This window comes from Lampris incognitus, chromosome 20 (assembly GCF_029633865.1).
Source record: "Lampris incognitus isolate fLamInc1 chromosome 20, fLamInc1.hap2, whole genome shotgun sequence".
NCBI classification, from domain to species: Eukaryota; Metazoa; Chordata; class Actinopteri; order Lampriformes; family Lampridae; genus Lampris; species Lampris incognitus.
The window spans coordinates 2650726-2668289 of record NC_079230.1 but is presented as its reverse complement, the minus strand read 5'-3'; the positions used below and the strand labels follow the sequence as shown (position 1 = coordinate 2668289).

The 17564-nt window shown below is 46.2% G+C and overlaps 1 protein-coding gene across 1 annotated transcript in view; it reads left to right on the top strand.

Moving 5' to 3' along the window:
• LOC130130921 (F-box only protein 41-like) overlaps nt 1–17564 on the top strand; it is a 65713-nt gene that overhangs the window by 18517 nt on the left and 29632 nt on the right. Inside the window, exons 4-8 of the mRNA XM_056300787.1 lie at nt 3728–3997; nt 4058–4288; nt 8223–8302; nt 9370–9442; nt 10142–10321. Coding sequence (XP_056156762.1) covers nt 3728–3997; nt 4058–4288; nt 8223–8302; nt 9370–9442; nt 10142–10321 — 834 coding nt within the window. The remainder of the gene's footprint in view (nt 1–3727; nt 3998–4057; nt 4289–8222; nt 8303–9369; nt 9443–10141; nt 10322–17564) is intronic.

Below are 17564 nucleotides of genomic sequence, written 5' to 3'. Positions count from 1 at the left end.
AGACAGTACACTACATATAGACACTGCACTATACATATTACTACATATAGGCACTTCACTGTAGATAATACTACACATAGACAGTACACTACATGTTACTACATATAGACACTACACTGTAGATTTTACTACATATAGACACTACAGTACATATTGCTACATATAGACACTGCACTATAGATATTACTACATATAGACACTATGCTATAGATATTACTACCCATAGACAGTACACTACATATTACTACATATATACACTACACTATGGCTATTACTACACATAGACAGTGCACACTATTGATTCACTACACTATAGATATTACTACACATAGACAGTACACACTATAGATTTTACTACACATAGACAGTACACTATACATATTACTGCATATAGACACTACACTTTAGATATTATGACACATAGACAGTACACTATACATATTACTACATATAGACAGTACACTAGATATTACTACACATAGACAGCACACTATACATATTACTACATATAGACACTGCACTATAGATATTACTAGATATAGACACTACACTATAGATATTACTACACATAGACAGTACACTACATATTACTACATATAGACACCAAACTATAGATATTACTACATATAGACACTACGCTATAGATATTACTGTACATAGTACACACTATAGATATTACTAGACAGACAGTACACTATACATATTGCTACATATAGACACTACACTATAGATATTACTAGACATAGACAGTGCACTACATATTTCTACATATAGACAGTACACTATAGATATTACTACACATAGACAGTACACTACATATTGCCACATATAGACAGTACACTATACATATTACTACACATAGACAGTACATACTATAGCTATTACTACACATAGACAGTACACTATACATTTGGTAAGACAGGATGTGGAGGAGTAGATGGAGTTAAAGAACTAATTTTGTTTAAGATCTCATCAACTTTACTGCAGAACAAGTCTAGAAGCTCATGGGCCATGAATGGTGAGCAGCTAATAGATGGCTGCTTTTGGCAAGTTTAGATACAGCGTCACAGAGAAATCTGGGGTTATGTTTATTAATACTGATTAAGTGAGAGAGATACGCTGTTTTAGCAGCAGATAAAGCACACTTGTATTTCAATAAACACTCATGCACAGATATGTGGGTAAAAAACTTCCAAGGAAGGAGAAAAGGACTTGTACCGACTGGCTAGACAGAGGGACCGAGCTGGGAAGGATGTGCAGCAGGTTAGGGTGATCAAGGACAGAGATGGAAATGAGCTGACAAGCGAGGAGAGTGTGCTGAGAAGGTGGAAGGAATACTTTGAGGGGCTGATGAATGAAGAACACGAGAGAGAGAGAAGGTTGGATGATGTAGGGATAGTGAATCAGGAAGTGTGGTGGATTAGCAAGGAGGAAGTGATGGCAGCTATGAAGAGGATGAAGAGTGGAAAGGCAGTTGGTCCTGATGACATACCTGTGGAGGCATGGAGGTGTTTAGGAGAGATGGCAGTGGAGTTTTAACTAGATTGTTTAACACAATCTTGGAAAGTGAGAGGATGCCTGAGGAGTGGAGAAGAAGCATACTGGTACCGATTTTCAAGAACAAGGGCGATGTGCAGAACTGTAACAACTACAGAGGTATAAAGTTGATCAGCCACAGCATGAAGATATGGGAAAGAGTAATAGAAGCTAGGTTAAGAGGAGGAGAGGTGGTGATCAGCAGCAGCAGTATGGTTTCATGCCATGAAAGAGCACCACAGATGTGATGTTTGCTTTGAGAATGTTGATGGAGAAGTATAGAGGAGGTCAGAAGGAGGTACATTGTGTCTTTGTAGATTTAGAGAAAGCTTATGACAGGGTGCCGAGAGAGGAGGTGTGGTATTGTATGAGGAAGTCGGGAGTTGCAGAGAAGTATGTAGGAGTGGTGCAGGATATGTATGAGGGCAGTGTGACAGTGGTGAGGTGTGTGGTTGGAATGACAGATGGGTTCAAGGTGGAGGTGGGATTACATCAAGGATCGGCTCCGAACCCTTTCCTGTTTGCAATGGTGATGGACAGGTTGACGGATGAGATCAGGCAGGAGTCTCCATGGACTATGATGTTTGTGGATGACATTGTGATCTGTAGTGAGAGTAGGGTGCAGGTGGAGGAGAGCCTGGAGAGGTGGAGGTATGCACTGGAGAGAAGAGGAATGAAAGTCAGGAGGAGCAAGACAGAATACCTATGTGTGAATGACAGGGAGGACAGTGGAATGGTGAGGATGCAAGGAGTAGAGGTGACGAAGGTGGATGAGTTTAAATACTTGGGGTCAACTGTCCAAAGTAACGAGGAGTGCAGAAGAGAAGTGAAGAAGAGAGTGCAGGTAGGGTGGAGTGGGTGGAGAAGAGTGTCAGGAGTGATGTGTGACAGAAGGGTACCAGCAAGACTTAAAGGGAAGGTTTACAAGATGGTAGTGAGACCAGCTATGTTGTATGGTTTGGAGACAGTGGCACTGATGAAAAGACAGGAGGAGGAGCTGGAGGTGGCAGAGATGAAGATGATAAGATTTTTATTGAGACTGATGAAGAAGGACAGGATTAGGAACGAGTATATTAGAGGGACAGCTCAGGTTGGACGGTTTGGAGACAAAGCAGGAGAGGCAAGATTGAGATGGTGTGGACATGTGTGGAGGAGAGATGCTGGGTATACTGGGAGAAGGAGGCTGAATATGGAGCTTCCAGGGAAGAGGAGAAGAGGAAGGCCAAAGAGGAGGTTTATGGATGTGGTGAGGGAGGACATGCAGGTGGCTGGTGTGACAGAGGAAGATGCCAAGGACAGGAAGAGATGGAAATGGATGATCTGCTGTGGCGCCCCCTAACGGGACCAGCAGAAAAAATGGACAATACAGTATACATATGACTAGATATAGACAGTACGGTATGCATTTAAAGATATAGACAGTACAGTGTACATATAGTAACTAGATATAGACAGTACAGTGTATATATAGTAACTAGATATAGACAGTACAGTGTACATATAACTAGATATAGACAGTATAGTGTATATATAGTAACTAGATATAGACAGTACAGTGTATCTATAGTAACTAGATATAGACAGTACAGTGTATCTATAGTAACTAGATATAGACAGTACAGTGTACATATAACTAGATATAGACAGTACAGTGTACATATAGTAACTAGATATAGACAGTACAGTGTACATATAACTAGATATAGACAGTACAGTGTATATATAGTAACTAGATATAGACAGTACAGTGTACATATAGTAACTAGATATAGACAGTACAGTGTATATATAGTAACTAGATATAGACAGTACAGTGTACATATAGTAACTAGATATAGACAGTACGGTGTATATATAGTAACTAGATATAGACAGTACGGTGTATATATAGTAACTAGATATAGACAGTACGGTGTATATATAGTAACTAGATATAGACAGTACGGTGTATATATAGTAACTAGATATAGACAGTACGGTGTATATATAGTAACTAGATATAGACAGTACGGTGTATATATAGTAACTAGATATAGACAGTACAGTGTATATATAGTAACTAGATATAGACAGTACAGTGTACATATAACTAGATATAGACAGTACAGTGTACATATAACTAGATATAGACAGTACAGTGTACATATAGAGATTAAACTTGGCGCGGTGGAATAATAGTCTTTCTTCTCAGGCGAGGGTGAGACAATCCGGACCTGGATCTGTCCTCCCTCTACCGAGTCCAGCAGTCCCAAAGGAGCCAGTCTCTCTCCTGGGTTTGGACTGGCGACACCTCCCCCTGCCACTGGCCTGTTTGGATCTGGCCTCCTCGTCTGCCTCCATTCAAATACTCCGGGACATGTTTGGTCGATCGACATACCCGGTTGAGATCACTGACAAAGATCCAGAGCAGTTCTCCTCGGCCCTGGCCCTCCGTGGCTCCCTGGAGGAGAACCTGGGGGATGTGGGTGGGCTGCTGGACCTCAGCAGGAGCCTGGGGCTGGGGTTTGAACTGCACCCAAAGGAGGGGCTGGCGGTGGGAGTCGGCCTGGAGGAAAGACTGGGGCTGGACCTGGATCTTAAAATTGCAAGGACTTTTGCTGAGGTGGAGGAGAGGGTTACCCGCCGCATGGCGCGCCTGAAAGTGGCGCTAGAGAGGAGGGAGGCAGAGCTAGAGCAGGAGAGGCATGAAGGGGAGCGACTGGAGAGAGAGAGACAGGACGTGGAAGAGAGAGCGGCATACCTAGCCCGACAGGTAAGACTCTATTATACCTACTCAGCTGTGTGTGTGTGTGTGTGTGTGTGTGTGTGTGTGTGTGTGTGTGTGTGTGTGTGTGTGTGTTCTCTCTGTCTTACGGTTGGCCAGCTGGGCTGTTTGCCCTGCTTAAGAGTATCGCAAAAGCTGCTGTTGTCATATCTGAATATAAGTGAAATGTCATCTGCATATGAAACTGTACTTCTACCAATGTGGGAGGGGGGGTCATTTTTATTAATGTTTTTGGGTTGTTTTATATATATATATATATATATATATATATATATATATATATATATATATACTACTGCTACTTTTGGCTGCTCCCATTAGGGGGCGCTGCAGCGGATCTTCCGTTTCCATCTCTTCCTGTTCTCTGCATCTTCCTCTGTCACACCAGCCACCTGCATGTCCTCCCTCACCACCTCCATAAACCTCCTCTTTGGCCTCCCTCTTCTCCTCTTCCCTGGCAGCTCCATATTCAGCATCCTTCTCCCAGTATACCCAGCATCTCTCCTCCACACATGTCCAAACCATCTCCATCTTGTCTCTCTTGCTTTGTCTCCAAACCGTCCAACCTGAGCTGTCCCTCTAATATACTCGTTCCTAATCCTGTCCTTCTTCATCACTCCCAATGAAAATCTTATCATCTTCATCTCCCCCACCTCCACCTCCTCCTCCTGTCTTTTCATCAGTGCCACTGTCTCCAAACCATACAACATAGCTGGTCTCACTACCATCTTGTAAACCTTCCCTTTAACTCTTGCTGGTACCCTTCTGTCACACATCACTCCTGACACTCTTCTCCACCCACTCCACCCTGCCTGCACCCTCTTCTTCACCTCTCTACTGCACTCCCCGTTACTTTGGACAGTTGACCCCAAATATTTAAACTCATATATATATATATAGAGAGAGAGAGAGAGAGAGAGAGAGAGAGAGAGAGAGAGAGAGAGAGAGAGAGAGAGAGAGAGAGAGAGAGAGAGAGAGAGAGAGAGAGAGAGAGAGAGAGAGAGAGAGAGAGAGAGAGAGAGAGAGAGAGAGAGAGAGAGAGAGAGAGAGAGAGAGAGCCACTGAGGAGGCATAAGCCAGGTCATTCTTAGTGCCGGTCCCAAGCCCGGACAAATGGGGAGGGTTGTGTCAGGATGGGCATCCGGTGTAAAATCTTTGCCAAATCAAATAAGGGGATCATAAATCAGATTTCCATACCGGATCGGTCGAGGCCCGGGTTACCAATGACCGCCACCGGTACTGTTAACCAGCAGGGTGACAGTGGAAACTATGCTACTGTTGGGTGGAGGAGAAGGAGAGTGGGAAGGCATGTCCAGAGGCAGCTAGAGAGGAGGAAGGGTAGGAGTGTGGAGGTGAGAGTCAGAACTTTGAATGTTGGCAGTATGACTGGTAAAGGGAGAGAGCTGGCTGACATGATGGAGAGAAGAAAGGTAGGCATCCTGTGTGTACAAGAGACCAGGTGGAAGGGGAGTAAGGCCAGGAGTATCGGAGGTGGGTTCAAACTCTTCTACCATGGTGTGAATGGGAGGAGTAATGGGGTAGGGGTAATTCTGAAGGAGGAGTATGTCAAGAGCGTGCTGGAGGTGAAGAGAGTGTCAGACAGAGTGATGAGTATGAAGCTGGAAATTGAAGGTTTATTGCTGAATGTTATCAGCGCATATGCCCCGCAAGTTGGGTGTGAGATGGATGAGAAGAAGAATTCTGGAGTGAGTTGGATGACATGGTGGAGAGGGTACCCAAGGAGGAGAGAGTGGTGATTGGAGTGGACTTCAGTGGACATGTTGGTGAAGGGAACAGGGGTGATGAGGAGGTGATGGGAAGGTATGGAGTCAAGGAGAGAAATGTGGAAGGACAGATGGTGGTGGATTTTGTGAAAAGGATGGAAATGGCTGTGGTGAATACATATTTCAAGAAGAGGGAGGAACACAGGGTGACGTACAAGAGTGGAGGAAAGTGCACACAGGTGGACTATATCTTATGTAGAAGGCGCCATCTAAAAGGGATTGGAGACTGCAAGGTGGTGACAGGGGAGAAGGTAGCTAGGCAGCATCGGATGGTGGTCTGTAGGGTGACTTTGGAGACCAAGAAGAGGAAGAGAGTGAAGACACAGCCGAAGATCAAATGGTGGAAGGTGGAGAAGGAAGACTGTTGGGTGGAGTTCAGGCAGGAGGTAAGACAGGCACTGGGTGGTAGTGAAGAGTTGCCAGATGGCTGGACAGCCACTGCAGAAATAGTGAGGGAGACAGCTAGGAAGGTACTTGGTGTGTCATCAGGACAGAGGAAGGAAGACAAGGAGACTTGGTGGTGGAATGAGGAAGTACAGCAAATTATACAGAGGAAAAGGTTGGCAAAGAAGAAGTGGGATAGTCAGAGAGATGAAGAAAGTAGACAGGAGTACAAGGAGACATAGCATAAGGCAAAGGGCAAAGGGCAAAGGAAAAGGCGTATGGTGAGTTGTATGACAGGTTAGACACTAAGGAAGGAGAAAAGGACTTGCACCGATTGGCTAGACAGAGGGACCAAGCTGGGAAGGATGTGCAGCAGGTTAGGGTGATGAAGGATAGAGATGGAAATGTGCTGACAAGCGAGGAGAGTGTACTGAGAAGGTGGAAGGAGTACTCTGAGGGGCTGATGAATGAAGAAAATGAGAGAGAGAGAAGGTTGGATGATGTGGGGAGAGTGAATCAGGAAGTTCAGTGGATTAGCAAGGAGGAAGTGAGGGCAGCTATGAAGAGGATGAAGAGTGGAAAGGCAGTTGGTCCTGATGACATAGTACCTGTGGAGGCATGGAGGTGTTTAGGAGAGATGGCAGTGGAGTTTTTAACTAGATTGTTTAACACAATCCTGGAAAGTGAGAGGATGCCTGAGGAGTGGAGAAGAAGCATACTGGTACCGATTTTCAAGAACAGGAGTGATGTGCAGAACTGTAGCAACTACAGAGGTATAAAGTTGATCAGCCACAGCATGAAGATATGGGAAAGAGTAATAGAAGCTAGGTTAAGAGGAGGAGAGGTGATGATCAGCCACAGCATGAAGATATGGGAAAGAGTAATAGAAGCTGGGTTAAGAGGAGGAGAGGTGGTGATCAGCCACAGCATGAAGATATGGGAAAGAGTAATAGAAGCTAGGTTAAGAGGAGGAGAGGTGGTGATCAGCCACAGCATGAAGATATGGGAAAGAGTAATAGAAGCTAGGTTAAGAGGAGGAGAGGTGGTGATGATCAGCAGCAGCAGTATGGTTTCATGCCATGAAAGAGCACCACAGATGTGGTGTTTGCTTTGAGAATGTTGATGGAGAAGTATAGAGGAGGCCAGAAGGAGGTACATTGTGTCTTTGTAGATTTAGAGAAAGCATACGACAAGGAGAAGGATGCTGAATATGGAGCTGCCAGGGAAGAGGAGCAGAGGAAGGCCAAAGAGGAGGTTTATGGATGTGGTGAGGGAGGACATGCAGGTGGCTGGTGTGACAGAGGAGGATACAGAGGACAGGAAGAGATGGAAACGGATGATCCGCTGTGGCGCCCCCTAACGGGAGCAGCTGAAAGTAGTAGTAGTCGTAGTAGATATATAAATATAATAGATAATAAATATATATATATATGTGTGTGTGTGTGTGTGTGTGTGTGTATTTGTATATATATTTTTTCACATTGTTTTATTTTTTTAAGACAGTGTTGTTCTTGCACTCGCAGTTGTACCAACGACACGGAGCTAAATTCCTCGTGGGTATAATGCACGTCAATAAACGAATGTCTGATTTTCGAAATGTCAAATTAAAAAATGACAAATTCTTATTTATTAGGTTAGTAGTCGAGATACACTGAATTATTTCAGAAATCAAATTTAGAGTAAAATTATTGTTTGGAGATGAATATTTTTATGAAATGGATGTGAAATATCCGAGCTCTGGCTCTGCGTCACAGGTTTCTGTTGCCATGGAGATGATGGAGCGATTAAGAAGAGATCTGGATGAAAAAGAGAGAGAGCTCAGTGAACGACAACAGTCAGTATCCTTTACCTATCTGTCTGTCTGTCTGTCTGTCTGTCTGTCTGTCTGTCTGTCTGTCTGTCTGTCTGTCTGTCTATCTGTCTGTCTATCTATCTGTGTGTGTGTGTGTGTGTGTGTGTGTGTGTGTAAGACAGTGTCATCTCTGTGGTGACACACAGTAATAAATGGGGTGTTCGTCCCCTGAGGCTCCCTGTCATCCAACATTATGATCACATCCAGCCTGAGACACACAAGTGTGTGTGTGTGTGTGTCTATGCTCGTGTGTGTGTGTGTGTGTGTGTGTGTGTGTGTGTGTGTGTGTGTGTGTGTCTATGCTCATAGATATGTATGTGTGTGTGTGTGTGTGTGTGTGTGTAAGACAGTGTCATCTCTGTGGTGACACACAGTAATAAATGGGGTGTTCGTCCCCTGAGGCTCCCTGTCATCCAACATTATGATCACATCCAGCCTGAGACACACAAGTGTGTGTGTGTGTGTGTCTATGCTCATGTGTGTGTGTGTGTGTGTGTGTGTGTGTGTGTGTGTGTGTCTATGCTCATAGATATGTATGTGTGTGTGTGTTGTGTGTGCATTTGTGTCTATACTCGTGTGTGTATTTGCGTCTATGCTCGTGTGTCTATGCTCATACGTGTGTGTGTGTGTGTGTGTGTGTGTGTGTGTGTGTGTGTGTGTGTGTGTGTGTGTGTGTGTTTATGCTCGTGTGTGTGTGTGTGTGTGTGTGTGTGTCTGCTCATACGTGTGTGTGCGTGTGTGCGTGTGTGTGTGTGTGTGTGTGTGTCTATGCTCGTGTGTGTATGTGTGTGTGTGTGTGTGTGTGTGTGTGTGTGTCTATGCTCATGTGTGTGTGTGTGTGTGTGTGTGTGTATGCTCATATGTGTGTGTGTGTGTGTGTGTGTGTGTGTGTGTGTGTGTGTCTATGCTCGTGTGTGTATGTGTGTGTGTGTGTGTGTGTGTGTGTGTCTATGCTCATATGTGTGTGTGTGTGTGTGTGTGTGTGTGTGTGTGTGTGTGTGTATGCTCATATGTGTGTGTGTGTGTGTGTGTGTGTGTGTGTGTTTCAGAGAGATGGTGGACATCGAGTGTTTCCTAAGAGAGACGGCAGAGAAAGAGGCTGAAGCCAAAGCCAGACTACAAGTAACTAGTTTTACAACCAGCAAGTCACACATAACCAGTCAAATAACCAGTCTCCCCTCCACCTGTCAATCATCACATCACTGTACAGTCACACCTCCACCTGTCAATCATCACCATCACTGTACAGTCACCCCTCCACCTGTCAATCATCACCATCACTGTACAGTCACCCCTCCACCTGTCAGTCACCACCATGACTGTAAAGTCACACCTCCACCTGTCAATCATCACCATCACTGTACAGTCACCCCTCCATCTGTCAATCATCACATCACTGTACAGTCACACCGCCACCTGTCAATCATCACCATCACTCTACAGTCACACCGCCACCTGTCAATCATCACCATCATTGTACAGCCCGCTAACTGTAGCTAACTGTTTTAACAGTTCACCAGGCTGTTAATGAGCCTCTTTTACTGATTCTGTTAGTACTGCTCATTAATTTTATTATTGTTGTTGTTGTTGTTGTTAATATAGTTATTGTTGTTATCCTGACTGTTGTTTTCTTCTACCGCTTCTTCATTATTATTGTTTTTGTTATTGTTCGTTCTTAATGTTTTGGTCATTGTTGATGTTATTGTTGTTTACATTTTGTTGTTGTTTTTATTGTTGTTGTTATAGTGTAATATTGATGTTATTGTTGTTATCATTATTGTTAATGTTGTTGTTATGGTGTTGTTGTTCCTGTGGTTTCAGGTGTTTATTGAGACTTTACTGGAGCGAGCAGACCGGGCAGAGAGACAGTTACTCCTACACACCTCATACACACACCACGACAAATACACACACACAGACAGACACACACCCTCACCAGGTCGGAGTGGGCGGAGTCTGGACGGCAGTACTGATGACATCATCGGAACCCTCAGCAACAGGGTGAGAGAAACCAAACCAGACAAACAACTTAAAGAAACACGTTTTCTCTCTAGCTTAAATTTATCCTCCAGGTCGGATGGGCAGCACGGTGGTACAGTGGTTAGCACTGTCACCTCACAGCAAGAAGGTCCTGGGTTCGAACCTCGGAGTTATCCAACCTTTGGGGTCATCCCAGATCGTCCTCTGTGTGGAGTTTGCATGTTCTCCCTGTGTCTGCGCTGAGTTTTCTCCGGGTGCTTCGGTTTCTCCGGGTGCTTCGGTTTCTCCGGGCGCTCCAGTTCCCCCACCACCAAAAAGACATGCATGTTAGGGTTGATACTCTTGTCTCTGGCCCTGACCAAGGCATGGAAAGACCAACTGGAGTCGGTCCCCGGGTGCTGCCCAGCGGCTGCCCACTGCTACTAGCTATACAGGTAGGATGGGTTAAATGCAGAACGTGATTTCCCTACGGGGATCATTAAAGTATAACAGCAGGTCTTCTGGTGATGGCGGACAGCTGAATAGATAGTGAGCCCAGACTGACTAATTCCTATCTTTTACTCAATACTGACCAATTGGGGAATCACTAAAATACTGCAATTTGATTCATAAAACAATGGCGATTGGAAATGTCACCGAAAAAACCGAAGTTGAGGACTGAATACTTCAAAAACCGAACGAGTCCACCAGAAGCCAGACAAGCTCAGCCCAAACAAAATCAAATGACAATGGAGAGATATCAGCAGCGATCAACTACCGGAAAGCAGACATTACCATGTGGAATGACAAGCTTCTAGCTGCGACTTCTGGAATCAAGACTAATCTCAGCCCCAGCTTGGAAGGACTGACTCAGGCGGAGGAGCACATTGGCAAGACAGAAGACGATGTGGTGATGCTTAAAAAAGAAAAAAGAAAAAAAAGTGGATGGATGGAATGGACAAAGGAGTTCAAGTATCTCAGGGTCTTGTTCACGAGTGAGGGTAGGAGGGACGAGAGATTGACAGGCGGATTGGTGCAGCATCAGCAGTAATGCGGACGTTGTGCCGGACCGTTGTGGTGAAGAGGGAGCTGAGCCGGAAGGCAAAGCTCTCAGTTTACCAGTCAGTCTTGGTTCCAACCCTAACCTATGGTCATGAACTTTGGGTAGAGACTGAAAGGGTGAGATCGTGGATACAAGCGGCTGAACTGAGTTTCCTCCGTAGGGTGTCTGGGCTCAGCCTTAGAGATAGGGTGAGGAGCTCGGACATCCAGAGGGAGCTCGGAGTAGAGCCACTGCTCCTTCGCATTGAAAGGAGCCAGTTGAGGTGGTTCGGGCATCTGATCAGGATGCCTCCTGGGCACCTTCCTTTGGAGGTTTACCGGGCATGGCCAACTAGGAGGAGACCCCGGGGTAGACCCAGAAATGGAATGGACAAATTAGAAAAGATAGCTGACCTGGACAATCACCATAGGAGGTTCCAGTCTATGTCTTGTTGTTCTCCCACAAAATGCTGGAGGCAGAGATGTGGAATCTTTGTTAGAGAAATGGATACCAGAGGTGCTGGGTCCTGTACACTTTCCAACATGGTGTTTATCGAGGAAGCTCATCAAATCCGAGTGGCAGACCAAAGCACAACTCTGCTCCTGTTCCCAGGCTTCTCATCTGAAAGTTTCTAAACTGTAGGGATTGAGTGCGTGTGGTGAGGGCTGCACAAGCTAAAGGAAAAGTGATGTACGGGACTTATCGTGCGCTTTTTCCCTGAATTTTCAGTAGAGGTGATGGTAAAACGGATGAAGTTTGGTGCACTGAAGCAACAACTCTGAGCATGGGAATAGAATTCAGCTTACTCTTTCTTCCCTGCCAAAATATACATGCTGCACTACGGGCGAAAACACGTGTTCGAGTCTCCTGAAGAGGTTGAAGCACTTCTCTGTGATGGAAAAGATGGCGAGAAGGACAGTTAAACAAGGATTGTTTACTTACTTGGCTCATTCAGTGGAGTCGCACACATTTCCATTTTGACTGAACCGTCATGGAGTGTCTTGATGCTCAATAGTCCAGGTGAGGAAGTCACAGAAAGGTGAGTCAGTTCATCTGGACACAACGCTTACTGAGAAACGTTGGTGCAGCATTCTCCTCCAAGGTCTCCGTGGTGGTGATGGTGGCCGCCATTTGGATGCTGCCTGCCCTTCCTCTCCTCACATAAGTTTTTCTTAGTACATGATGATGCTGGTCACGTGGCCTGGGTCCTGGACTGCTCCGTTGGCATGTGGACACTGCTTGGCATCCTGTGCATCATGTTCTTCATACATGTTATGTACATTATAATCCTGTTATCCTCTTTCAATGTTGTATTGTGTAAATTGCGTGAACACAACATCCATTGCACGCTGTCCATCTTGGGAGAGAGATCCTCCTCTGTTGCTCTCCCTGAGGTTTCTTCTTGTTTTTTTTCTCTCCCTGTTAAAGGGGTTTTATTTTAAGGAGTTGTTCCTTATCCGATGAGAGGGTCTAAGGACAGGATGTTGTGTTGCTGTTAAGCCCACTGAGGCACATTTGTAATTTGTGATATTGGGCTATACAAATCACATTGATTTGATTTGATTTGACCATCATCTAGGTGAGCTCTTCAGTCTCACCTGGCTGCAGGTGTCCCCACCCGTATAACCAATACAGTGGCATAAATGTCAAATTACTGTGACCATTAACTAGATACAGTGGCCACATGTATGATATATACCTGTATGGGATGATAGACAGGTGTCACAACTCAGTGCATCGTAGTTCACTGTGTACGGGGCTGCAGAGCCGCAGACCACTCAGAGTGCCCATGCTGACGCCCGTCCACGACCGAACGCTCCTACAATGGGCCCGTGAGTGTCAGAACTGGACCATGGAGCAATGGAAGAAGGTGTCCTGGTCTGATGAGTCATGTTTTGTTTTACATCATGTGGACGGCCGGGCGCGTGTGAGTCATTTACCGGGGAAAGAGGTGGCACCAGGAGGCACTATGGGAAGAAGGCAAGCCGGTGAAGGCGGTGTGATGCTCTGGGCAATTTTCTGCTGGGAAACCTTGGGTCCTAGCATTCATAATAATAATAATCATTACTATTTAATAATTATGTGGACGTTCCTTTGACATGTACCACCTACCTGAACATCGTTACAGACCAGGTAGACAGACCCCTTCATGGCAGTGGTGTTCCCTGGTGGCAGTGGTATTTCCTGGTGACAGTGGTATTTCCTGATGGCAGTGGTATTTCCTGGTGGCAGTGGTATTTCCTGATGGCAGTGGTATTCCCTGGTGGCAGTGGTATTTCCTGATGGCAGTGGTGTTCCCTGGTGGCAGTGGTATTTCCTGGTGACAGTGGTATTTCCTGGTGGCAGTGGTATTTCTTGGTGGCAGTGGTATTCCCTGGTGGCAGTGGTATTTCCTGATGGCAGTGGTATTTCCTGATGGCAGTGGTATTCCCTGGTGGCAGTGGTATTTCCTGATGGCAGTGGTATTTCCTGATGGCAGTGGTATTCCCTGGTGGCAGTGGTATTTCCTGGTGGCAGTGGTATTTCTTGGTGGCAGTGGTATTTCCTGGTGACAGTGGTATTTCCTGGTGGCAGTGGTATTTCCTGATGGCAGTGGTATTCCCTGGTGGCAGTGGTATTCCCTGGTGGCAGTGGTATTTCCTGGTGGCAGTGGTATTTCCTGGTGGCAGTGGTATTTCTTGGTGGCAGTGGTATTTCCTGGTGGCAGTGGTATTTCTTGGTGGCAGTGGTATTCCCTGGTGGCAGTGGTATTTCCTGATGGCAGTGGTGTTCCCTGGTGGCAGTGGTATTTCCTGGTGGCAGTGGTATTTCTTGGTGGCAGTGGTATTTCCTGGTGGCAGTGGTATTTCCTGGTGACAGTGGTATTTCCTGGTGACAGTGGTATTTCCTGGTGACAGTGGTATTTCCTGATGGCAGTGGTATTCCCTGGTGGCAGTGGTATTTCCTGATGGCAGTGGTATTTCCTGATGGCAGTGGTATTCCCTGGTGGCAGTGGTATTTCCTGGTGGCAGTGGTATTTCTTGGTGGCAGTGGTATTTCCTGGTGACAGTGGTATTTCCTGGTGGCAGTGGTATTTCCTGATGGCAGTGGTATTCCCTGGTGGCAGTGGTATTTCCTGGTGGCAGTGGTATTTCTTGGTGGCAGTGGTATTTCCTGGTGGCAGTGGTATTTCTTGGTGGCAGTGGTATTTCCTGGTGGCAGTGGTATTTCTTGGTGGCAGTGGTATTTCCTGATGGCAGTGGTATTTCCTGATGGCAGTGGTATTTCCTGATGGCAGTGGTATTCCCTGGTGACAGTGGTATTTCCTGATGGCAGTGGTATTCCCTGGTGACAGTGGTATTTCCTGATGGCAGTGGTATTCCCTGGTGACAGTGGTATTTCCTGATGGCAGTGGTATTTCCTGGTGGCAGTGGTATTTCTTGGTGGCAGTGGTCTCTTTCAGTGGTATTTCCTGGTGGCAGTGGTATTTCCTGGTGGCAGTGGTATTTCCTGGTGGCAGTGGTATTTCCTGATGGCAGTGGTATTTCCTGGTGACAGTGGTATTTCCTGGTGGCAGTGGTATTTCCTGGTGGCAGTGGTATTTCCTGGTGGCAGTTGTATTTCCTGATGGCAGTGGTATTTCCTGGTGGCAGTGGTATTTCCTGGTGGCAGTGGTATTTCTTGGTGGCAGTGGTCTCTTTCAGTGGTATTTCCTGGTGACAGTGGTATTTCCTGGTGGCAGTGGTATTTCCTGGTGGCAGTGGTATTCCCTGGTGGCAGTGGTATTCCCTGGTGGCAGTGGTATTTCCTGATGGCAGTGGTATTCCCTGGTGACAGTGGTATTTCCTGATGGCAGTGGTATTCCCTGGTGACAGTGGTATTTCCTGATGGCAGTGGTATTCCCTGGTGACAGTGGTATTTCCTGATGGCAGTGGTATTTCCTGGTGGCAGTGGTATTTCTTGGTGGCAGTGGTCTCTTTCAGTGGTATTTCCTGGTGGCAGTGGTATTTCCTGGTGGCAGTGGTATTTCCTGGTGGCAGTGGTATTTCCTGATGGCAGTGGTATTTCCTGGTGACAGTGGTATTTCCTGGTGGCAGTGGTATTTCCTGGTGGCAGTGGTATTTCCTGGTGGCAGTTGTATTTCCTGATGGCAGTGGTATTTCCTGGTGGCAGTGGTATTTCCTGGTGGCAGTGGTATTTCTTGGTGGCAGTGGTCTCTTTCAGTGGTATTTCCTGGTGACAGTGGTATTTCCTGGTGGCAGTGGTATTTCCTGGTGGCAGTGGTATTCCCTGGTGGCAGTGGTATTCCCTGGTGGCAGTGGTATTTCCTGATGGCAGTGGTATTTCCTGGTGACAGTGGTATTTCCTGATGGCAGTGGTATTTCCTGGTGACAGTGGTATTTCTTGGTGGCAGTGGTATTTCCTGGTGGCAGTGGTATTTCCTGATGGCAGTGGTATTTCTTGGTGGCAGTGGTATTTCCTGGTGACAGTGGTATTTCCTGGTGACAGTGGTATTTCCTCGTGGCAGTGGTATTTCCTGGTGGCAGTGGTATTTCCTGGTGACAGTGGTATTTCCTGGTGGCAGTGGTATTTCCTGGTGGCAGTGGTATTTCCTGGTGGCAGTGGTATTTCCTGGTGACAGTGGTATTTCCTGGTGGCAGTGGTATTTCCTGATGGCAGTGGTATTCCCTGGTGGCAGTGGTATTTCCTGGTGGCAGTGGTATTTCTTGGTGGCAGTGGTATTTCCTGGTGGCAGTGGTATTTCTTGGTGGCAGTGGTATTTCCTGGTGACAGTGGTATTTCTTGGTGGCAGTGGTATTTCTTGGTGGCAGTGGTATTCCCTGGTGGCAGTGGTATTTCCTGATGGCAGTGGTGTTCCCTGGTGGCAGTGGTATTTCCTGGTGGCAGTGGTATTTCTTGGTGGCAGTGGTATTTCCTGATGGCAGTGGTATTTCCTGGTGACAGTGGTATTTCCTGGTGGCAGTGGTATTTCTTGATGGCAGTGGTATTTCCTGGTGGCAGTGGTATTTCCTGATGGCAGTGGTATTTCCTGATGGCAGTGGTATTTCCTGGTGACAGTGGTATTTCCTGGTGGCAGTGGTATTTCTTGATGGCAGTGGTATTTCCTGGTGACAGTGGTATTTCCTGGTGGCAGTGGTATTTCCTGATGGCAGTGGTATTTCCTGGTGACAGTGGTATTTCCTGGTGGCAGTGGTATTTCTTGATGGCAGTGGTATTTCCTGGTGGCAGTGGTATTTCTTGGTGGCAGTGGTATTTCCTGGTGGCAGTGGTATTTCCTGATGGCAGTGGTATTTCCTGGTGACAGTGGTATTTCCTGATGGCAGTAGTATTTCCTGATGGCAGTGGTATTTCCTGGTGGCAGTGGTATTTCCTGATGGCAGTAGTATTTCCTGATGGCAGTGGTATTTCCTGGTGGCAGTGGTATTTCCTGATGGCAGTGGTATTTCCTGGTGGCAGTGGTATTTCTTGGTGGCAGTGGTATTTCCTGGTGGCAGTGGTATTCCCTGGTGGCAGTGGTATTCCCTGGTGGCAGTGGTATTTCCTGGTGGCAGTGGTATTCCCTGGTGGCAGTGGTATTCCCTGGTGGCAGTGGTATTTCCTGATGGCAGTGGTATTCCCTGGTGGCAGTGGTATTTCTTGGTGACAGTGGTATTTCCTGGTGGCAGTGGTATTTCCTGGTGACAGTGGTATTTCTTGGTGGCAGTGGTATTTCCTGATGGCAGTGGTATTCCCTGGTGGCAGTGGTATTTCTTGGTGACAGTGGTATTTCCTGATGGCAGTGGTATTTCCTGGTGACAGTGGTATTTCTTGGTGGCAGTGGTATTCCCTGATGGCAGTGGTATTTCCTGATGGCAGTAGTATTTCTTGGTGGCAGTGGTATTTCCTGGTGACAGTGGTATTTCCTGATGGCAGTGGTCTCTTTCAGCAGGATAACGCTCCCTGCCACACTGCACACATTGTTCAGGAAGGGTTTGAGGAACATGATGAAGAGTTCAAGGTGTTGCCCTGACCTCCAAGTCCCCAGATCTCAATCTGATCCAGCATTTGTGGGATGTGCTGGACAAACGAGTCAATTCATGTAAAATGCATGTAAAGGTCGTGTAAAGTTCATGTAAAGGTCACGAAAAGGTCATGCAAATTAATGTAAAGTTCATGTAAAGTTTAGCAGTTTAGTGTGACGTGTGGACTTGTCTTGGACGGTGAAAGATGTTTGGCAGATGTGTAATTAAATATAATTATGTA